The sequence below is a fragment of the Candoia aspera genome, chromosome 2, assembly GCF_035149785.1.
Source record: "Candoia aspera isolate rCanAsp1 chromosome 2, rCanAsp1.hap2, whole genome shotgun sequence".
Classification (NCBI taxonomy): domain Eukaryota; kingdom Metazoa; phylum Chordata; class Lepidosauria; order Squamata; family Boidae; genus Candoia; species Candoia aspera.
In genome coordinates, this window is record NC_086154.1 from 51,526,525 (window position 1) to 51,544,329 (window position 17,805).

The 17,805-nt window shown below is 50.0% G+C and overlaps 1 protein-coding gene across 1 annotated transcript; it reads right to left on the reverse strand.

Annotated features, from left to right (window-relative positions):
* Positions 1-253: 253 nt before the first annotated feature.
* Positions 254-9,676, reverse strand: BARX1 (BARX homeobox 1). Its single transcript, XM_063296433.1, has 4 exons — positions 9,168-9,676; positions 2,831-3,119; positions 2,056-2,140; positions 254-462 (listed from the first exon to the last, which is right to left on the reverse strand). The coding sequence occupies exons 1-4, from the start codon at positions 9,376-9,378 to the stop codon at positions 295-297; spliced, it is 753 nt and encodes a 250-aa protein (XP_063152503.1). The 5' UTR covers positions 9,379-9,676; the 3' UTR covers positions 254-294.
* Between the last annotated feature and the right edge of the window lie 8,129 nt (positions 9,677-17,805).

The window sequence follows — 17,805 nt, forward strand, 5'->3', positions numbered from 1 at the left end:
GCTGGGAATCGGAGCCCCCCCCCCCCCGGTCGTCGTCGTCGTCGTCGTCTCCTTCTTCCACGTGGCAACTTATTTAAATGGCCGCGAACGCGGTTGCGCGGCCCTCGCTTCGGTGGCCCTCTCCTGTCTACCCCCAAGGCAGGCGATCCACGGAGTAGCATTGCAAGCCGGCGGGGCCTCGTCGCTTAGGCGCGCGAGGCTGAAGTTCAGTCCAGACGGCCGCAGGTCCCAGTCACCCTTCCGGGCCGGAGTGTCGACAGTCCGGGTGCCAGACCTTTAGCTTGCGGCGCTCCGTTATTGCTCCTGGATGGTTTGGCAGGGAGAGTCGAGGTTTTCCGCGTGCTGCTTCTCAGCTTCCCGGGCTCGCTCTTGCTCGGTCAGTTGCTCGCTGGTGGGGATGGAGTTTTTTTTCGGGCGACCTTTGGGCTTGGTGGGAGACTCAAGGCCTCCGCCTTGCAAAACCTGGAAGAAATCCACCGTCTGAAGGTAACAAAGGGAAGCAAAGCAAAGGTCTGACTTAGCCCAGACCCAATCATTACGATAGTAACGCTGGGGAGGAGGGGGAGGCGAGACAGAAGCCTTGCTGAGACGGTAGGGAAGCTCAAAATCGCCCTCCAGCAATCGCGGCCAAAGCAAAGACATTAGAGCTGCCTGGAGCTGGGCAGCAGGTCAACCAGCCGCCTGGCTCTTATTTCTGTCTGCGGGCCTTTGCGGGGAAGCTTCCTATGGGTTGAACTCGAGCTTCAAAGCAAATACCCAGCTGGGCAGCCTCTTCCCAGCAATGCGTCTTGAGGTGGAGAACGGCTTCTCCTGTTGGATTTATTTATCTGTTTGTTTGTTTGATTTATATTACCTCCCCTCTCCCCCAATGGGGGGCACGGTTGGCTGGGTTCTGACAACACCCCAAACCAGTATTTCTCAACCTTGGCAACTTTAAGATAGGTGGACTTCAACTCCCAGAACTCTATGCTGGCTGGGGAATTCTGGGAGTTGAAGTCCACCTATCTTAAAGTTGCCTAGGTTGAGAAAAGCTGCCTGACCCAAAGCTAAAAAAACCCATCACTGCATGTTTTTCCCCACTAAATCTTGTGGCCAGGAGCTTTCTTGAAATGGAGCCTCGGTCCCCGTGGCCACTGGCACCTTATTTTCCTCCTCCTGTTTGCCTCTCCCATTTTCTGGTGTTTTCCCATCCTGTTCAGTGTAAAAGGTTGGGGAATAATAAGCTTAAGCAACGTCATCTTGAATGTGACAAATCTGACTTCCTTCAACCAAGTTCACTTCCACATGGATTGGATTAGAAACTGGGGCAAATAAACAATAGCTTCACTTGGAGCAAATGGGCTATGAGTGACTAATTTTAAACAATGGGAGCATAGGTTCAGGCTCAGGAAATGCTGGATAAGGAAGATGGCAGCCTTTCCTCCTCCAGAGTACTGCTTGGAAAATCAGCTTCTACTCTCTAAATCAGGGTTTCTCAACCAGAGCAGTCACTAGGAGTTCCCTGGAAGATTATGATTTAAAAAATTATTTCAAATAATTTTTAGGCAACTTCACATTAAAGGGGTAAGTTTCATTCTTTATTTTTTAGTTTTAGTTTAAGAACACCGTTAACGCATACATACAGGCCTACACCTGAAATGAATATAATCATTTTGTAACTTCTGGCCTATATTTGAGCCTGAATATGCAGGGGTTCCCCGAGGCCTGAAAAATATTTCAAGGGCTCCTCCAGGGCCAGAAGGTTGAAAAAGGCTGCTCTAAATGCTGTGCAGCACTTTGAGGGAAGCAGATTAAACACCCCCAGTACAGACCTTGCATTTCAACCCAGGAATTTTCCCTGAATGCGAAGAACAACACCGGGTTAGCTGCAGACCAACAAACTCCTTAGGAAGAAGCTTTCCCCCATCCGCTGCCCTTCAAGTACGTTAGACCGCAACTCCCATCATCCCCAGCCAGAGCAGACAGGGCTGCCTTTTGCTGGGATGAGCTGTGGCCTCAACACTTCTGGTCAGACAATGTTGATTCATAATCTGAACATCAGGATGGCACACTTACTATTTTCTTCCATTTCATTCTTCTATTTTGGTACCAGGTTTTCACCTGCAACTGACTCAGGCCCAGGGATTCCGCCAGGTCTATCCTGCAGGGAAGAGAAGGCTGCATTGATCGATTGCTGTTCTGGCAGATCCGTTCTGCTTGGCTCCCCTCCCTCCCTCAGACGACTCTCAATAAGAGTCTGGCGCACTGAAGGCCCGGCAGCACTCAGCTCTCCTTCGCGCCAAAGCCCGGCAAAGAAGCGCCGGAGCAGCTCCGCGAGGCCGGCTAGCTTCCAGGAAAGGCGCGACCGAGAGCAGCTGAGCACCGGTTGTAGTTTGAGACGCAGCTCCCGGCGCTTCTTTGCTCAGGGAATGGTGATCCGGCCTAGCTTAAGATCCCAAGAGTGGGGTGTGTGTGAGAGAGAGAGAACACCTTTGCTTCTGGTCACACTTTTGAGGAACGCGAGTCCTTCTGCCCCCCCGTCCCCCGTCCCCCGTCCCCCCGCTCTCCCCCAAATGCGGGAGAAGGCCCGAAAAGGACGGTTTCCGCTTGGGATTCCCTGGTCGGAAGAAAGGGCGGATACCCACGCATACATACCCCTTCCCCGATAGGCTACTGGACCACCAGCAGGCAGATGGGTCGCATCCACGCACCCCTCCCCCGCGACCCTCCTCTTGCAGATTTGAGGAAATCTCTGTCCGACGTCACACCCTTATCTCTCTCCTGCGAGCCCGCGCATCCCCACAGTAAACCCCCGCCGCCCGCGGGAGGCTGACCTCCTGGTGATGCCCACCTGTCGGGCGTGGAGAGGTACTTCTGCTTTTCGAAGCGCTTCTCCAGGCCCATAAGCTGCAGTTCAGTGAAAACCGTGCGGCTCCGACGGCCTTTCTTGGATTTACTGCCCCCCTCGGGGGCTCCCGACTCCAACTTCCCGCGGAGGTGTAGCTCCAGCGGCAGGTGCGGGGGCCCGGAGCCGCCTTGGAGGCTGGAGCCGGCCGCCAACAGCGCCGAGCTCAGACCCGAGCAGCCCAGCGGCGCCAGCGGGAACTTGAAGACTGCCGCCTGCTCCGCCTTCAGAACTGCTGGGAAGAGAGAAAAGCAGAAGGAAAGAGGGGATGACACGCGGGATACACGCTGGGCAAAAATAGATAAAACCCCACCCCTAGAGCTGGTGTGTGTAAGGCATGTAAAACCCTGTACGTGGGGCCGGGACAAAATGTAGCGTCCGTGTCTCTCTGCTCGGAGCTCTTCAGGGACGGCGGACGCTGCCTGCTGTTCTGAGAGCTACAAGGCCGTGGGACCCCAGCGCTGCCTTCACCAGCCTCCTGTTTCTCGAGTGGGGCCCCCAGAAAGGCGGCCAAGGCCTGGGAGAAGGAGCATCCGGCGTGCTGAAGCACCGCCTTTGCTCTCTGGGCCAGACCCCCATTCTCAGCCGCCTGCATTCACCCGGGGGTCTGGCGGCACCTTAAAAAACCGGGGTGGGGGGGAGAAAGAGATAAAGGCACCAGCCTTCTTTCTGCGGGACCGCACTTTCTGGATGATACGGACTATGGCAGCCATTGTCCCCAACTAGAGGGGCCAATGACAGGAGCCCAATACATCTGGAGGGCGCCGGTTGGGGCAGACTGACGGATGGGGGCTTTTCGTGTTGAGCTTGGCTTGGGTTTGCTGTGACTGGCTAATGGGAACCTCTGACCGGGTAAAAAAGTGCCACCTCGATTCGAGCCGCCTTTCGGCAGGACGCTCCCGGGGGTAGCTTCCCTTTTGATCCCACAACGCCCAGGCAGAAGTCCAAGGAAAGACATTTCACACACAGACACTCACTCACTCGCTCATTCATTCAGGTTCTACCTTCAGGTTTAAGGGCTACCCTGCAGGAAAGAAACTCGGAACGGCGATAAAAATCCAACCCCGCGGTGCCTTTCTTGGCTAGCCATCCCTAATCTGGTGCCTTCGGATGCCCTGGGCGTCTCTACCCACCGCCCCCAATCTCCATCGGCACGAGGATGATGGAACATTTAGTCCGTCCCACTGAGAAAGGCTGATATCAGGTGGAAGGGGGTTCCCAAAGCTGCAAGCGCCACCCTCTAAAGCTCTTGACTTGGGAGCTAGCCTTGCGAGAGTCGCTGTGGCGAGATGGGCGGTGAAAAAATGCGAGGAAAAAAAAAAATAATAATAATAATAATAATAATAATGGAAGGAAGGAAGGAAGGAAGGAAGGAAGGAAGGAAGGAAGGAAGGAAGGAAGGAAGGAAGGAAGGGGCCTCTTTCTGAGGAAACAGGGTTGGCTGCAGAAAAGTGCTCACGGCCAGCAAAACCCTGCGCTCGTTCCGTCGGTGATCAGAGCTGCCGGAACCCAGAGGCCAAAGCAGCCCCTGGAAAACAGCCCCCTTGAGTTCTGGGGTTAAACTGGAGGGGCTCTGGGATGGAGGCGAGCGGAGCCCCCTTGCGAGCTCTTCGGGGATGGGAGGCGCTGCTTCTGGAAGGTGGTGGGAAGGGAGAGAGCTTTCTACAGCGCAAACCTATGGATGCTGCTCGACCCAAGTTTCGAGGATCTAAGCTGCGATCCAGGCCTCTTGGCTGGAAGCAGTTCCAAGGAAACCAGCAGCGACTTACTTCAAGGGGGCCCTTCCGTCGTAAATCAATAGTGAATTTTCCATTGATTATGGGAATTAATGGTACCCTTCCAGAGTTGCAAATAAGCCCCTATGACGTCAGGGGAACCCAGTTATTTCCAGTATGGAATTTGCTGTTTTTGTTGAGGTTTAAGGGGTTTGAAGTACGTCTGTGAGGCATTAAGACAGCGGTCAATATTGGCTTATTTAAAGGTATTATTTTATTAAGAAATCATGGAATTCTTTCTTCTTCTTTCCTTTGGTCTGGGAAGCAACAGATCAGTTTTTATATTTGGAAAGCAAGCAAGCAGCACTGCTGCTAAAAAGTACCAAAGTAATTTTCAAAAAATGCAATTAATGTGCTTATTTTTTTTTAATTAGGCAAAAATAAAATTAGGCAAAATTAAATTTGTATTTACTAGAATTTACTTTTCCATAATACATGTGGAAAATGGATAATCACTTATTTTCTTCTACAACTAAATATGCAGCCTTTAAGTATTAACTTTTAAAGTGAAGCATAAATCTTTCTACTACAGAACACATAAGAAATATAAGAAAATGATATACAGCCCAATTTCGAAACTTTTTGGCTGCTTTTTAAGGTTAATATTTAATTCAATTATATAGGCAAATTTAGAAATCAACAGAGCTGTACTGTGATCTTTGGGTTAATTAAATTGCTTTTGGATGTAACAGGATATAAAAAGTAAATCTGTCAGAGCATGCAAGTGTACACTTTTTCATTCAGGTGAAGTGCAACTGAAAACAGATATAGCCGTACTTCTGAACATATGCATACTGCATGCTAAAGAGACTCAAAACTATATTATTGCATTAAACCACGTTTCCTACTTGGGTCAAACATAATAAATAAATAAATAAATAAATCTACTTAGTTCTAATTCAGTTCAGTTTTATGAGCATTTAAATCATACCTATTAAAATTGCTGGGACTTGGAACGCATCCAGTCTGAACTCTCTTGCTCCATTACTTAGTACTGAGTCTGTTTATACAGAAGCAAATCCCACAGAACTGAACTTGAGGAATTCCCCCCAGACTTCAGAGACGGAAGAAGACATGTTAGCTTCGGTATCTTACTGAGCCAACAGTAATAAAAGGCAAGGAAACAATAACCCAGAATCATTTACATCTTTTGGAAGTTGGGAGGAGAGGAATGATCGTGGAAACATCCAATCCATGTCTATTTTCTTTCTTTTTTTTCAAAGGCGAACTCCGAAGTGCTTATTGTTTTAAGGTCTGTTTATCTGGTCAAGAAGCCCCTAGGAAAGCTTTGAACAAGTATTCCGTCTCCAGCTTAGAAACATTAATTTGTGAATCCTAGTTCCGAAAGTTATTCCCTTCCTTATCCAGGCAAATTCCAATCCTAACCTCAGCCTTCTTGGAGATACATCTTAAAGAACAGACAGAGCTTAAATCATTTCACGGAAATATGGCCATTTTACTTCCTCTGAAGACTTCTGAAAGGCGATACTCAAGTTGACAACAGTAAATTAGTGGGGCATGTAAAACGGAGCAGAGATCCCGCCGGAATTGTTCCAGTGGCAAAATCTGCTAATGTCTTGCTCCGGAATTTCCGCTCTGGATTTTTGCCATTGATTAATCGATAGAGAGCCGGAGAACCTCCCTGTAGACCCACAATCTTTCTGCCTTCATTGCTGAAATCAGTTTACAGCGATTCTTCCTCCCAGGGCCGCATTCCTTGCCTTTGGCTATCAATCCAGTCCCTCCTTAGCAGTAAAACTTGCGGGGCTTAAGCAGGGCTACCCTGCAGGCCACGGTGCTTTGCCGCTAATAACCAGCACCTTTCGTTTTGACATAAAGGCAGGGTGGATAAGTTTTGCAAGGCTCTGTCCTGGCTGGTGGCACCCAAGCCAGGCACTGCGCCTGCAAGTATACATTCGGGAGGGTCTGCTCCCACCTTCTAAAAGGGAGGGTGGAGAGTGGTATTTGGACACTTCTGGAGGGCACCAGGTTGGGGAGGGCTACGGAGAAATAAGAGAAAATAAGTCCTGCGTAAAGCGTAGCCCAAAGCAGGAAGGTCCTGGCCCTCCAGAAATGCTCTCCGAGGCAGAATGTTTATCTTACAGTCACCACCTATTTGCATCAAGTTAGGCCTAAATATCGCGGGTGGTGATATTTTCACAATGATAAAGCAGAATGATAAAGCATGGAATTCCTTCCAGTGACTAGTCACTTTCTTGCTTGTGTTGTGCTAATCATGTCCCTGAGCCATCCTTATGGCGATCTAGCACTGTCCTTATTGCCGATATGGGGACAGTACGGCACTACACGTATCAGTAGTGAAGAAATGGCCCTTCATCTGAAGAGGCACCGAGGTCTTCGCATGTTTTACGCTCCGGTTCCTCTCACTGTCCTCGATCCAAGTACAATCCGGCGAAAGGAAAATCACTGCATTTCCTCCACCGCGCGCTCCTTCCTCCTGCCCCACCAACCTAAAACGATTTCCTGGTAAGCAGCACCCTCAAGGGTAGGGGCCGATTCGCCGCTGTTGCAGGGTCGTTAACTCCAATCGAGAACAGAACAAAATAAAACAAAGTTCCCTCCCCAGCGACTCCCCAGAACTAAGTCTTGGACACCGGCTGGCTTGGATTTCACTTTCTAAGCCCAGTGAAAAGAGCCGGGTTCCAACCAAGGCTGATCGATCTCAGCCGGCTCTGCAGCGGCCCTCGTCTCTCGCCGGCTTCGGCGCCCTCCGGAGATTTAAGCTTGCAGGGCCCCTACGGAGAGCGAGCCCACCGAAGTCAAGCCGGTCGTCGTTCTCAGCACACGGATCCTGGATCTGAGCCTGCCTCCCACCCGAATGGAGGGCGGGGAGGAACCCCATCATTGCCGCTTCTCAGGCTCACCCCAGACTTCCAGCCCAAGCGAACGGATCAGGCATCCTTGGGCTCCCGGTTTCTCGTCGAGGCGCCGTTTAGCGGCGCGGACGCCAGGGAGAACCAGGTGGCAAGGAACTGGCATCCAAGGGCACCCAGCTGGGTGGAGCCCTCTGCCAAGGTCTCTTGCGCTTTCCCAAGGCACCAGGGAGACCCGGGGCGCGGGAGGGAGTGCAGCGGCCAGAAACAGATCCTCCCTTCTCACTCACTCTCTCTCGGCCCCCTGGCTCCAAGCCTCCGGCCCACCGATCACTCTTGAGGAAACGGCCTAGTTGGGCCTAAATCAGGGCCGCCCCCCGGAGGGCTCCTCCAGTCCCTCAGCAGGCCCCTGGGGGCCTCCTTCTTCATGCCCAACAGCAAGCTGGGAAGGTCCGAAGCAGAGAGGCGGCCAACGAGGGCTCCCTGCGAGGACTGGACCAGGAAGGCCTGGGCCTCTCAAAAGGTGCAGATGGGGGCTGGGTCCTTCGCCTGCCCCCGCCTCCTCAGCCCTTCCGATCCCAGCCGCTGCTCCAGTGTGCAGTGGGGACAGGGACCTCTTCCCTCTGCGGGTCCGGATCAGCGAGGCGCGGCTTGAGGGGTGGTGAGCCTCGCTCAGCTTCGCGTCCCAGTCCGGCCCCCTCGAAGCTGCACCTGAAGAAAGTCTGGCGGAGCTTCTCCCCAAATCCACCTCACCGCTTCCCACTCCCCAGCTGGGCTGGAGGCCCTGGACTTCTACAAGCTTTCTCCCTGTTTTGCTTTTTAGCCTTTCCTCTGCCCACTGAAGAAACGCAAGGCTGGACAAAGCTGTCAGCTTGGACCCGCCGTCCTTTCCCGAATGTATTAAGTTGGAGACCAGAATAATATTATGCAGGACCACCGTTATTGCATTGCTCCGAGCAGAACTAGCCTGAAGCATAATTTTTAAGGCGGGGATGAAAGGCCGGGAAAGAGTTGAGATTTTCCAAGGGCCCTGAATCATTGGGAAGGAAAATATTACTCTGTAAGGAAAAGAGAATGCTCTAAGGAAATAAGCCCGTCCTCCTTTAAACCCACTAAACGTATTTACCACTCGATTTTAGAGGGAATCACTCTGTGCTTGTGTGCCTGTCCCACCGCGGCAGCCTTAACTAAGCAGTCGCATGGGGGTGTCACAGGGCCCTCCGCCCCAGCAACTCTGAGCACGAAAGACCCTCATCTGTCCACAGGAGCAACTCGCAGGTGACTGCAGGATCGGAGCTGCAGCCAGCCCTTTCTGTTGAGTTGGAGGGTCGCCTGAAAAGAGGGGGTCTTCCTTCTGCAGCGTCAGAGAGGATAAGCTCCGGGCGACACCCCAAAGGCAGGCTACATGAGGGGGGGGGGTGGAGGGAGGGAAGGGAGCCGCGGTTCCTCTCGAAATCAATGGGAGCCAAATCTCTGATTTCAGAGCGGAGGGAAAGGAACGGCTGGCTGGGGGGCGAATATTCCTTCCCGCAAGCCCTTGTGAGGATTTCCAAGGATTGATTTCCGTCTTAGCCCCCTCCCTCCAAGAATACCGGGCTCTAAACCGCCCCCCCCCGTCCACGTACCCCCCCTCCTCCACCAAAAGAGACCTCGCACAAGAGAAGAAAGACCTACCTAAGGGGTTGTGGTAGGGTCGGGCCGAGAGTAGAGCCTTCACGCCAAATTTGAGCAGCTCCCCGGCTGGTGCCGCGCTCTTCGCATCCGGGTGATCCGTCAGGATCTCCTCGATCATAAAGCTCCGATAGCGATGCGACCGGTGGTCGACGAAGGGGTCTGCGGGGAAATAGTGGGCGGCGGCGGCGCCCAGGTCCAGGGGGTGCTGCATTGTTCCTGGTGGGAAAATTCCCTTCCCTCCGCCAATTCAGCTCCGCTACTCCAAACTCAGAGCAGCCTTCCGTCTGGCGTTTCGGCCCGGATATTCGGAGGCCTCGGGCAGGCCGGGGCCATCCTCGCTGCTGTGGGGCGCTGGTCCTTCTGCTAATGCTCCGGGATCTCCACCGATTGCCTGCCACCAGCTGGGCTCCGCTGCTGTTGCCGACGCCGCCGCTCTTCCCGCGTCGGAAGGCCAAGCAGGGAAGTCTGCAGCCTCGGCTTGCTCGAAGGCGCGGCCTCGAAGGAGCAGCTTCTTTCTCCACCCCACCGCCGCTCCAGACAACAGCCTATTATAAGAGTGACGCTGCTTGGAGCGCGGGGGGCTTGGGATGCTGACGCGGGGGGGAGGCACTGCGAGGGGCGGGGAGTACCTGGCAAAGGGCGCTTGATCCGGCGCGAAACCAAGCGGATTGGTGGCTGGGCTGGCCGGCTGAAGCGCGCCCGCCCCCTCTCCCAACCCCATCTGCGAAGAAAGCCAGGGGTCTGCCCTGCCTGAGGGCCAAGCGCCCTGGACAGCCTCGGAGGAGGGAGGGAAGGGAAGAGAGGGGAGGGGAGTCGAGCCGCAGCGGGCCCCCGAGATGCTGAAGGGGGATGACCAAGTCCCCAGTGCCAAGGCCAGAGATGAAAGGCAAGAAGAGGGTGCGAGAGCGGGAGCTATCCTGTCTTCCTCTCCTTTAAGGCATCTTCTGTCCCTTAAATTGCCGGCTTAGTTTAATCGCTTTACAGACCGCTTTTCAGGTTCCAAACGCTAAAATCAATCCCCGCGCTTTGAACGTGTTTACAGATTTACAAGGGCATTTAGTCGGATGCCTCTAAGTGCGCGGATTCGGTGGGATTATACTTGGATCTGGAACTTGCATCTAGAAAGAGCGCTTTAAAGCAAGATTATCTTTATACTCCACTACTCTTTCTCCCTGAAGAAGATGGTTGTAATTTAAATAATTTTTCGAAGTATTTTCTACGCCTTTTCTACCTTGGCTGATTATCAAGGGAAGCATCACTTGTGAGAGATGAGAAGTAAGAATATGAGGATAATGAGAATAACGTTTCTGAATGTGTGTGCTTCTTTGGCAGAAGAAAGATTGGCCCCATGAATAATCCCCACTGGGTTTTATTCTACTCATCCCCACCCCTGCTGAAATGAGATTTGAGAGCCGTAATGCGCGATACTTGAAGACCAATCATCCCTAACCACACTTGTGCGCAGCCCAGAAGATCTCGCTTATAAATCAAATCAAATTTTGTTCGGTCACAGACCAGCAAAATCTCGCTTATAATGCAAATGTTCCAGACCTTATAGTAGCTACACAATCGTTTAGGTTATCTGAGAATCATTACGTAATAAAACATTCAGGATAGTTACATTATGTAAGATTATTAGAGCATTGTTTTGCAATGCTCAAGAAGTTATATGAGAGACATAAGACTCAACCAATACTCATCTGGGAATTAGTGCTGTTCAACTACTTGGAACGGAGTAGACTTGCACTGTCCATCTTACTAAAACCAGAATGAGTGGTCCAACAAAATTAGACACTTCTATGCCTGTTTATCCAGAAGCATCTCCTGCTGGGTTGAAAGGGTCTTATTTACAGGAAAGCATACAAAAAAAATATCGAAAGCATTGAAGCAATTAAGCATATACTAAAAACCTCTCCAGCTGCAACTGAAAAAAAAAATTAAGATTGCATTCCTCTCCTCCTTAGGAGTAAGTCGTTCCTCCCGCTGGGGTTCTCTGGGAAACCATTGGGGAAACGTGCATAAAATTGATGAAGGAGAACAAGGTGTGAATTTAGATGAGATTCTGCCACAGAAATGTATTTCTTTTGGTCAGTTGTCAGATATTTTTTTTTAATTCTCTCTCTCTTACGGTTTTAGAAAACATTTGCCGGAGAGATGACCAGAGAGCTTTTATGAACAGGCGACATAACACATATTTCCTTAATACTAAGGGGAATCAGTCCATCGCTGACGGTACCCAAATGTGTCTTGCAAGTTTAGGGGGAATGGCAGCGAGCAGAAGGCGAGGGAGGGGCTGCTGCGTTTCGTCGAAAAGTTGGCTAGTGTCCCTGCGGGGGAAGCCTGGCATTCCGAAGTAGTGGAAGAAAGCAGCTTAAACCAAGAGACAATACTTGACTTAGCACCTTTATAAAGCTGGCCAACTTATGACTCTGGGCGACATCTAAGTTAAACATAGGAATTTAAGGCAAGATCCAGCACAGCTCACCACTCTAGGATGCGAGCAGGTCTAAGCGTATCCTAGACTTCATGCCCCGGAACTCGGCGAGACCGGTATTGGTCTGGGCACGCATAGGATTGCCCGGTTCAAGGCGTCCTTGCTGCTAGGGCTTCAGACAGCGGGGTTACTTAGGAAGCAGGAGTCCCCGAAACTGGGGGCTTTCCTGCTTCGGAACACGCAATGCATCTCACTGCCCGTCTCCTCAAACTGTTTAAAAGCCTTCGGTTGGATGCTCGCGTCCTTTGATCGCTGGAGCTGTTTTTTAGTGCGTTTCTTTTCTGCTGCTATTTTAAGAAAGAGGTGGGGGCTATGCTTGGTTTTGTCTGTGCTAGAAATTGGATTTGTTTCCGAACGCTGGCCAATTCACTATATTTTAAATTTAATAGAATGCCTAGCCTACTCTATGATTAAAAACAATCCCAAACAATCCCAGAAGAAGATTCTGAGATCAGCGTGGAACAAACCCCAGAAAAGACGTATTACCCTGCCCCCACACACTGAAAATGGCACTCCTGATCTAAAACAAAACCAAGCCAAGCCCAAACCTAAAGTAATTCGAAAGGTCAAGAAGAAATGTCCTTGTATGGAAGGGGACCTATAAAAGAATAGAAAAAGAATGAGCAGTGATCAGGATAATAAACTTGCTCTAAACATTGGATAGGATGTGAATATGAGGGTCCCTTCCCAAGAGTAGGGGAATCCTAGGAAAGGCAGCAGCTTCTTCGTGACCAGTTAACACGCGGTTGATACACTCCCCGCTGGTAGAGGCGGGTCGTCTCCTTGCCGACAAGCGTTCTGTACCGCACCCGACACGGCGTTGTTCTGTGGGATCTGTCTGTACTTTGGAGCGCCTGCCTTTTGGTGGGGAGAAATGTAAAAGCCAATCCCAGGTTCTGTGGGGAGGTCAACAAAAGGCACTATTGAGAAAACCACGTTCTCTGCTTTTGGCCTTTCCAAAATGGTATCCACCTGGAATTTCTCCGGGCTTCCATTTTCTTAGTTCCCCTTTTTTCGCTCAATATTTAAACTAGGCTGGAACTGATAAGTTTCTCTCAACCTTCTTTTCCCCCAACCCGGACCTCCAGTCGGGGGACTTTTGCTCAGGAAATATTTGAAGAATGGAGACACTTTGGTGCGATTGGACTGACCACCAGGCGTTTTACCTTAGTGCACCATCCTTTGAGTATCAAGACCTATTCTGATTTTTTTTTTTTAAATTAGACTTTATAATTTTAAGTGAGTGGCACTCAAATATCTGGACTGGAGTTTGATTCACCCGTTTACAAGGGGCAACAGGGAGCCGAAATAAAAGGCTATATAGAGCGTTGGAGTACTGCTATAAAACACGGGCGGAATGACCAATATGCCCTGCGCGGAGGGCCTTCGCTTTCATTCTCACTCTCCGGGGGCTTCGCTGGGATTCGCGCAGTCCTGCAGTGCGATCCGCCGCTTGCCTAGCCAGTGTTCGTTTCGAAGACATTATACCAGGCTGCGGACAGGGCAGAAACGGCTTTCCGAAGCCGCCGCCGCCACTTCATTATGGTCCCCAGAGGTCTCGTTCGGACTCCCTTCGGAGGAAATTAATTGCGGCCCCTGTCCTCCCCTTCCTTGCCTGCCAGGTTCGGATCACAGAGATCTGGAAGATTTGCGGTGGCCTCGCGACCATTTGCACAAGCGGGGTTGCGCTGGCCGGCCAGCGCCTGGCCTTGCAAGCAGGAAAAGTGCTTGGAGGGACCCAAGTGGGCTGGAGGGGACCTGGAGTTGCGCTGCATGGAACTTTTTGAAAAAGGTGAAACACGACCCAAGACGGTGCTGTGCTGTAGTAGGAGGCTTCTTGGTTCAGAGCTATTCTCTCCCCCAGCCCCCCTCCCCCCACGAAAAGTTGTATTCGATTAAAACCGAGGCGAATAATCGACCTCGATTCCTTTCTACCTTATCCAACCATCCAAAGGGGAAATATAAAGCACCAGTCCGCAATTTAGTGGCCTATAACTTTGGTGGATTACAGACCCATCTGGGATGATGGGAACTGTAGTCCCTCACATTTGGAGAGCGCTTGGTACCGGGAGGGCGATGTGATAAGAGTAGGGGAAGCAGTCGTGAGGGCGGAGGAAGCGAACCTGACGGTGGATTCAGAACTGGGAGCGGGGCAGGAAACGCAACTGCAAAGCTTAAACTGGGAAATGGCCAGCGCTCCTTGGGTTCCCCAGGGCTCCTAGGGAATTTCTAGAGCGGGCTTTCCTGTGGCCGTTGGGGGGGGGGGGCGTAACTTGTTGCTGTCCATGATAAACCCTGGTCTAACTTGCTCTGCACTTCCTACTGGCCTTGGTCGCGTTTCTGAGAGCCCCTCCACACATCTGAGTTCCCCGGGGACCTGCACCCAGGAGATAAGCCTCTAGCAAAGTTCGGCTTGGCAGGAAGGACAAGCTAACATCTTTAGCTCTGCCCCGTCCCAAGGAAAACTGGTAAAAAATGAAGGGAGTGCCAGGGCTCCCTTTGCTCTTCGGACAATGCCCCCAAGTTCCATCGGGCAGCATAATCTTAAGGGGAGACGTCCATGTCTTTGTGGTTCCTCCTCCTGGACATGGAGACGGAGGACTTGCTGGATTCGTTTCGCAGAGCAAAGAGAGAAGGGAGTGCTGATCGTTGGGATGATGTTCTGGTAACTCTCCACAAGGAAAGGACAACCTTGCTCTGGCCAAGGCCCCACTTGGCTGGGGTGTGCTAAGAGGCCCGCCTGGAAAATGGATTCAACTTCTTTCATATAATTTACATTACAGTATTATCCATATTGTTATTCCCCAAATATTTAATACTAATTTCCCCCTTCTACCGCTTTATTCTAGAAGCAGTCTTTGGAGGCATCCTGGGGAGTCTCCGGATGCAAGTCTCCGCTTTACACCCTAGTGTAAGGATCCGACTCTGGGGACATCACTTCTGACCACACGTTTTCCACAGCTTCTCTCTTTCCTCAGGTGGTAAGAGGACAAGAATCCTTTGACAAAGCCCAACCAAAGGAAAAAAAAAAGTTGGCATGTGTGCAGTGTTGCAGTTGAATTGGACTTAAATCAAACCAAAGGCATCAAATGGCAGGCTTTCCTCATGCTAAAGGTATCAGCCTGATTTTATTAGGGAAGGATCATGAATCCTGAAATCAAGTATTATAAAAGATAGATCTGTATACATGCCCTGCGGCGCTGGCTGCTTTTGGCAGGGAAGAAGAGAGGAGAAAAGAAAAGTCGTGTTTGCCTGCCTCTCGCTTTAATATTGAGGGCCAGTTTGGTATAGTGGTTAAGGCATCAGACTAGAAACCAAGAGATCATAAGTTCTAGCCCTACTAAGGCACAAAGCCAGCTGGGTCACCTTGGGCCAGTCACTCTCTCTGTGCCCTAGGAAGGAGGCAATGGCAAACCACTTCTGAAAAACCTGCCTAGAAAATGCAAGGACTTGTCCAAGCAGTCTCCAAGAATCAGACATGATTGAATGGATTAAAAAAAAAACCCTTTAATCTGGTGATGAGGTCCAGCCCAGCCATGCCATGCTTCTGTCAAATTTACCAAAGCATTTTGGAGTTATAGCTCCCTCAATTGTGCTGAAGTCTAGGATGAAGGATGGTGAAAGTTAAAGACTTTGTTGTGATCACTTTGGTCTTACCTGACCAAGAGTCTGTCCCAACAAATGATAACATGGCTCTTGTCCTGTCTGCCCCCCACCCCAGCTTGGCCAGCCAACCCTACACCCAGGGAAAAATGATGACTCAGCAAGGATGCCTGGACTGCACCAGCACCAGAGGAGAGAGCAGTTAAACATGTAACCAGCAAGGAAGAGAAATCCAGCTTGTCAGTTTTCTAGTTACAGAATGGTTCAGGAAAAGAAAAACTCAATTGCACGCATTTATTGCATCATGCAAACAATTCTGGAAGTGTGTAAGTCTGCACCATGCAATAAAAAATTAAATACTGTGTTACTTACACAGCGGCACAAGGATAGTTGGATGACACTTTAAAATGCTATAAATGACTAGTGTGGTCACAGATGCAGTCTTGTGTTTTGTGCCTTTGAAAGCAAGACAAACAGTAATCAAAGCCACTTTCCCTAAACTACAGGAAATGTGACTTCCTTGTGTTAAGATGAGCCAGTAAGGCAGCACTGGAAAAGTGCAATCACACATACTTCTGCTCAAACTAAACGCCCACTGATAGCCTAATTTTTTTTATCCCTGCAAATTGTTCAGTCTTCTCCAGCCTGCAGCCTTCCAGAGGAGTTAGACTGCTGCTACCATGATTCCCAGCCGTAGTCCTTGCTGGCTGAGAATTGTGGGAGATGAAGTCCAGCACAGCTGGAAAGGCATATTTAATGGGAGGTATAACATATTTATTTCAAGCAGGCTTGCTAACAGAAGGCTCTGATTTAGGGTCACAGGACTTCTCTGCCTGAAGCATACTAGAGAAAGTTCCTCCTGGACATAACCCTCATGAGTGGATTTAAAAATCGGGCATGCTTAGAAATCTGTCTGGAATTCCAATGTCTATTTTCTGGTTAACTTTACTCCCAGCTACTGATTCCTGATCTCTCTGCAGGAAGGATTTTCCTGGTGCATGAGCTTCCCAGCCACCAAAATCCAGGTCATATCTATCCCAAACACTCTAAGCAGGAATGGATTTACTCTGAAGGGAAACCCCACTGAATCCTCTGAAGGGTATGCAAGATAATGCTAAAAAATATCTGCAATTGTTGTTGTTTAATTGGGAGTGGTAGCCCCCCTTCCCTTTCCATGCCCCCCCCCCCAGGAGATGCTGGATAAGAAAGGTGTGGAGGACGGAGGGGGGTTTGATTTGGTCCATACACCCCCTTCCCTCCCGCTCTGGGAATCTATGACATGGGAAGCAGACCTGCAAGAATGCCAGGAACAGGAACAAAGCATCTTGTTTTGTTGCTCCAGGTCACTTCAGTGACAGCTAGTGAAGCTATCAATCACTGGTAAGAAAATGGCAAATTCAACCTTTCAGTGTGAGCAAATGTCATTGACCATGAAGGACAGTTTGGAAAGGAAGAACCGAGAATTCAGAATGAACAGTCAGGACTTTTATATAAAGGTTTGTTTTGATTATCGATGTATGATAACAGTGGTGGCTGAATGATGCTATACTGTAAATCACTAGTGTGGACATGGCTTAAGTTCCACTGATTCACCTCGACTTTGCAGCCTATACTGAAAAGTAGAGAGGTTTGGAAGGGAAGGAGGCAGAAACCAGCCATGCCAAACAAAGCTTTTGAACAGATAGAATACACTGTACATGGACTAGGCCTGAACAGGGGATTGTATCGATGCCCCATCTCCCCAGGAGTTTGACATTTTTCCATAGCTGGGAGAAATCCCACTCTACCAAAGGGAGCTTAATTTTAGGCACTTTGTGCTGGGGAGAAGCTGGAGCATTTACCAAAGAAAGTTGATGCATAAAGGGGGAAGGGGATGTCGCTTGACATAGACCGGTTCAACAGGGACTGGGTTCATCTACCTTAACTGAGCTATAGAAAATGAAGTTGGAATCCTGAGCTGGCCAACAGGCCCAACCTTCACAGCTAGCCTTCATGAACTTGCTGGGCCATGTGAACTTTCAGGTCACATCCTTAAAAGGTAAGACTATCTCAAGCTGAGCTCACATTCTGCAGACTTTGTAGACATGTTTTTCTTTTTCTTTTTCCTTCTTGTCCCTGCCTTCTTCACTGATGTTTTGTCTGATTTCCAGCCTAGTGTACAGTCCTGGGATTTCCTGATAGTCTCCTCTTCAAGTCTGATGCCACTTAAAGCAAGATGCTTGCCTTAAAAGGAAAACAAAATAGCACTAGCACTGGTGGCTGGGAAGTTATATGATGGCAGAGAATTATTGTATAATTTGTATTTTTCCATATGCTTTTCTTTCTGCTTGCTTCCAACTGTGAGAAAAGGAGAAATTTTAGTTGCACTCCATTATTGAAGAAACATTCAAGAGCATTTAGGGGAATGGGAGAGGTAAAATTTAGCCAGCTACACCCTGGCCAGAAAGTCAAGCCACAAATAACTTTAAGAAGAGAAAGTCTGTATAATAGTGATTCAAGGTCCAATAACCCATCAAGACTGCATCTGTATATACTTACCTG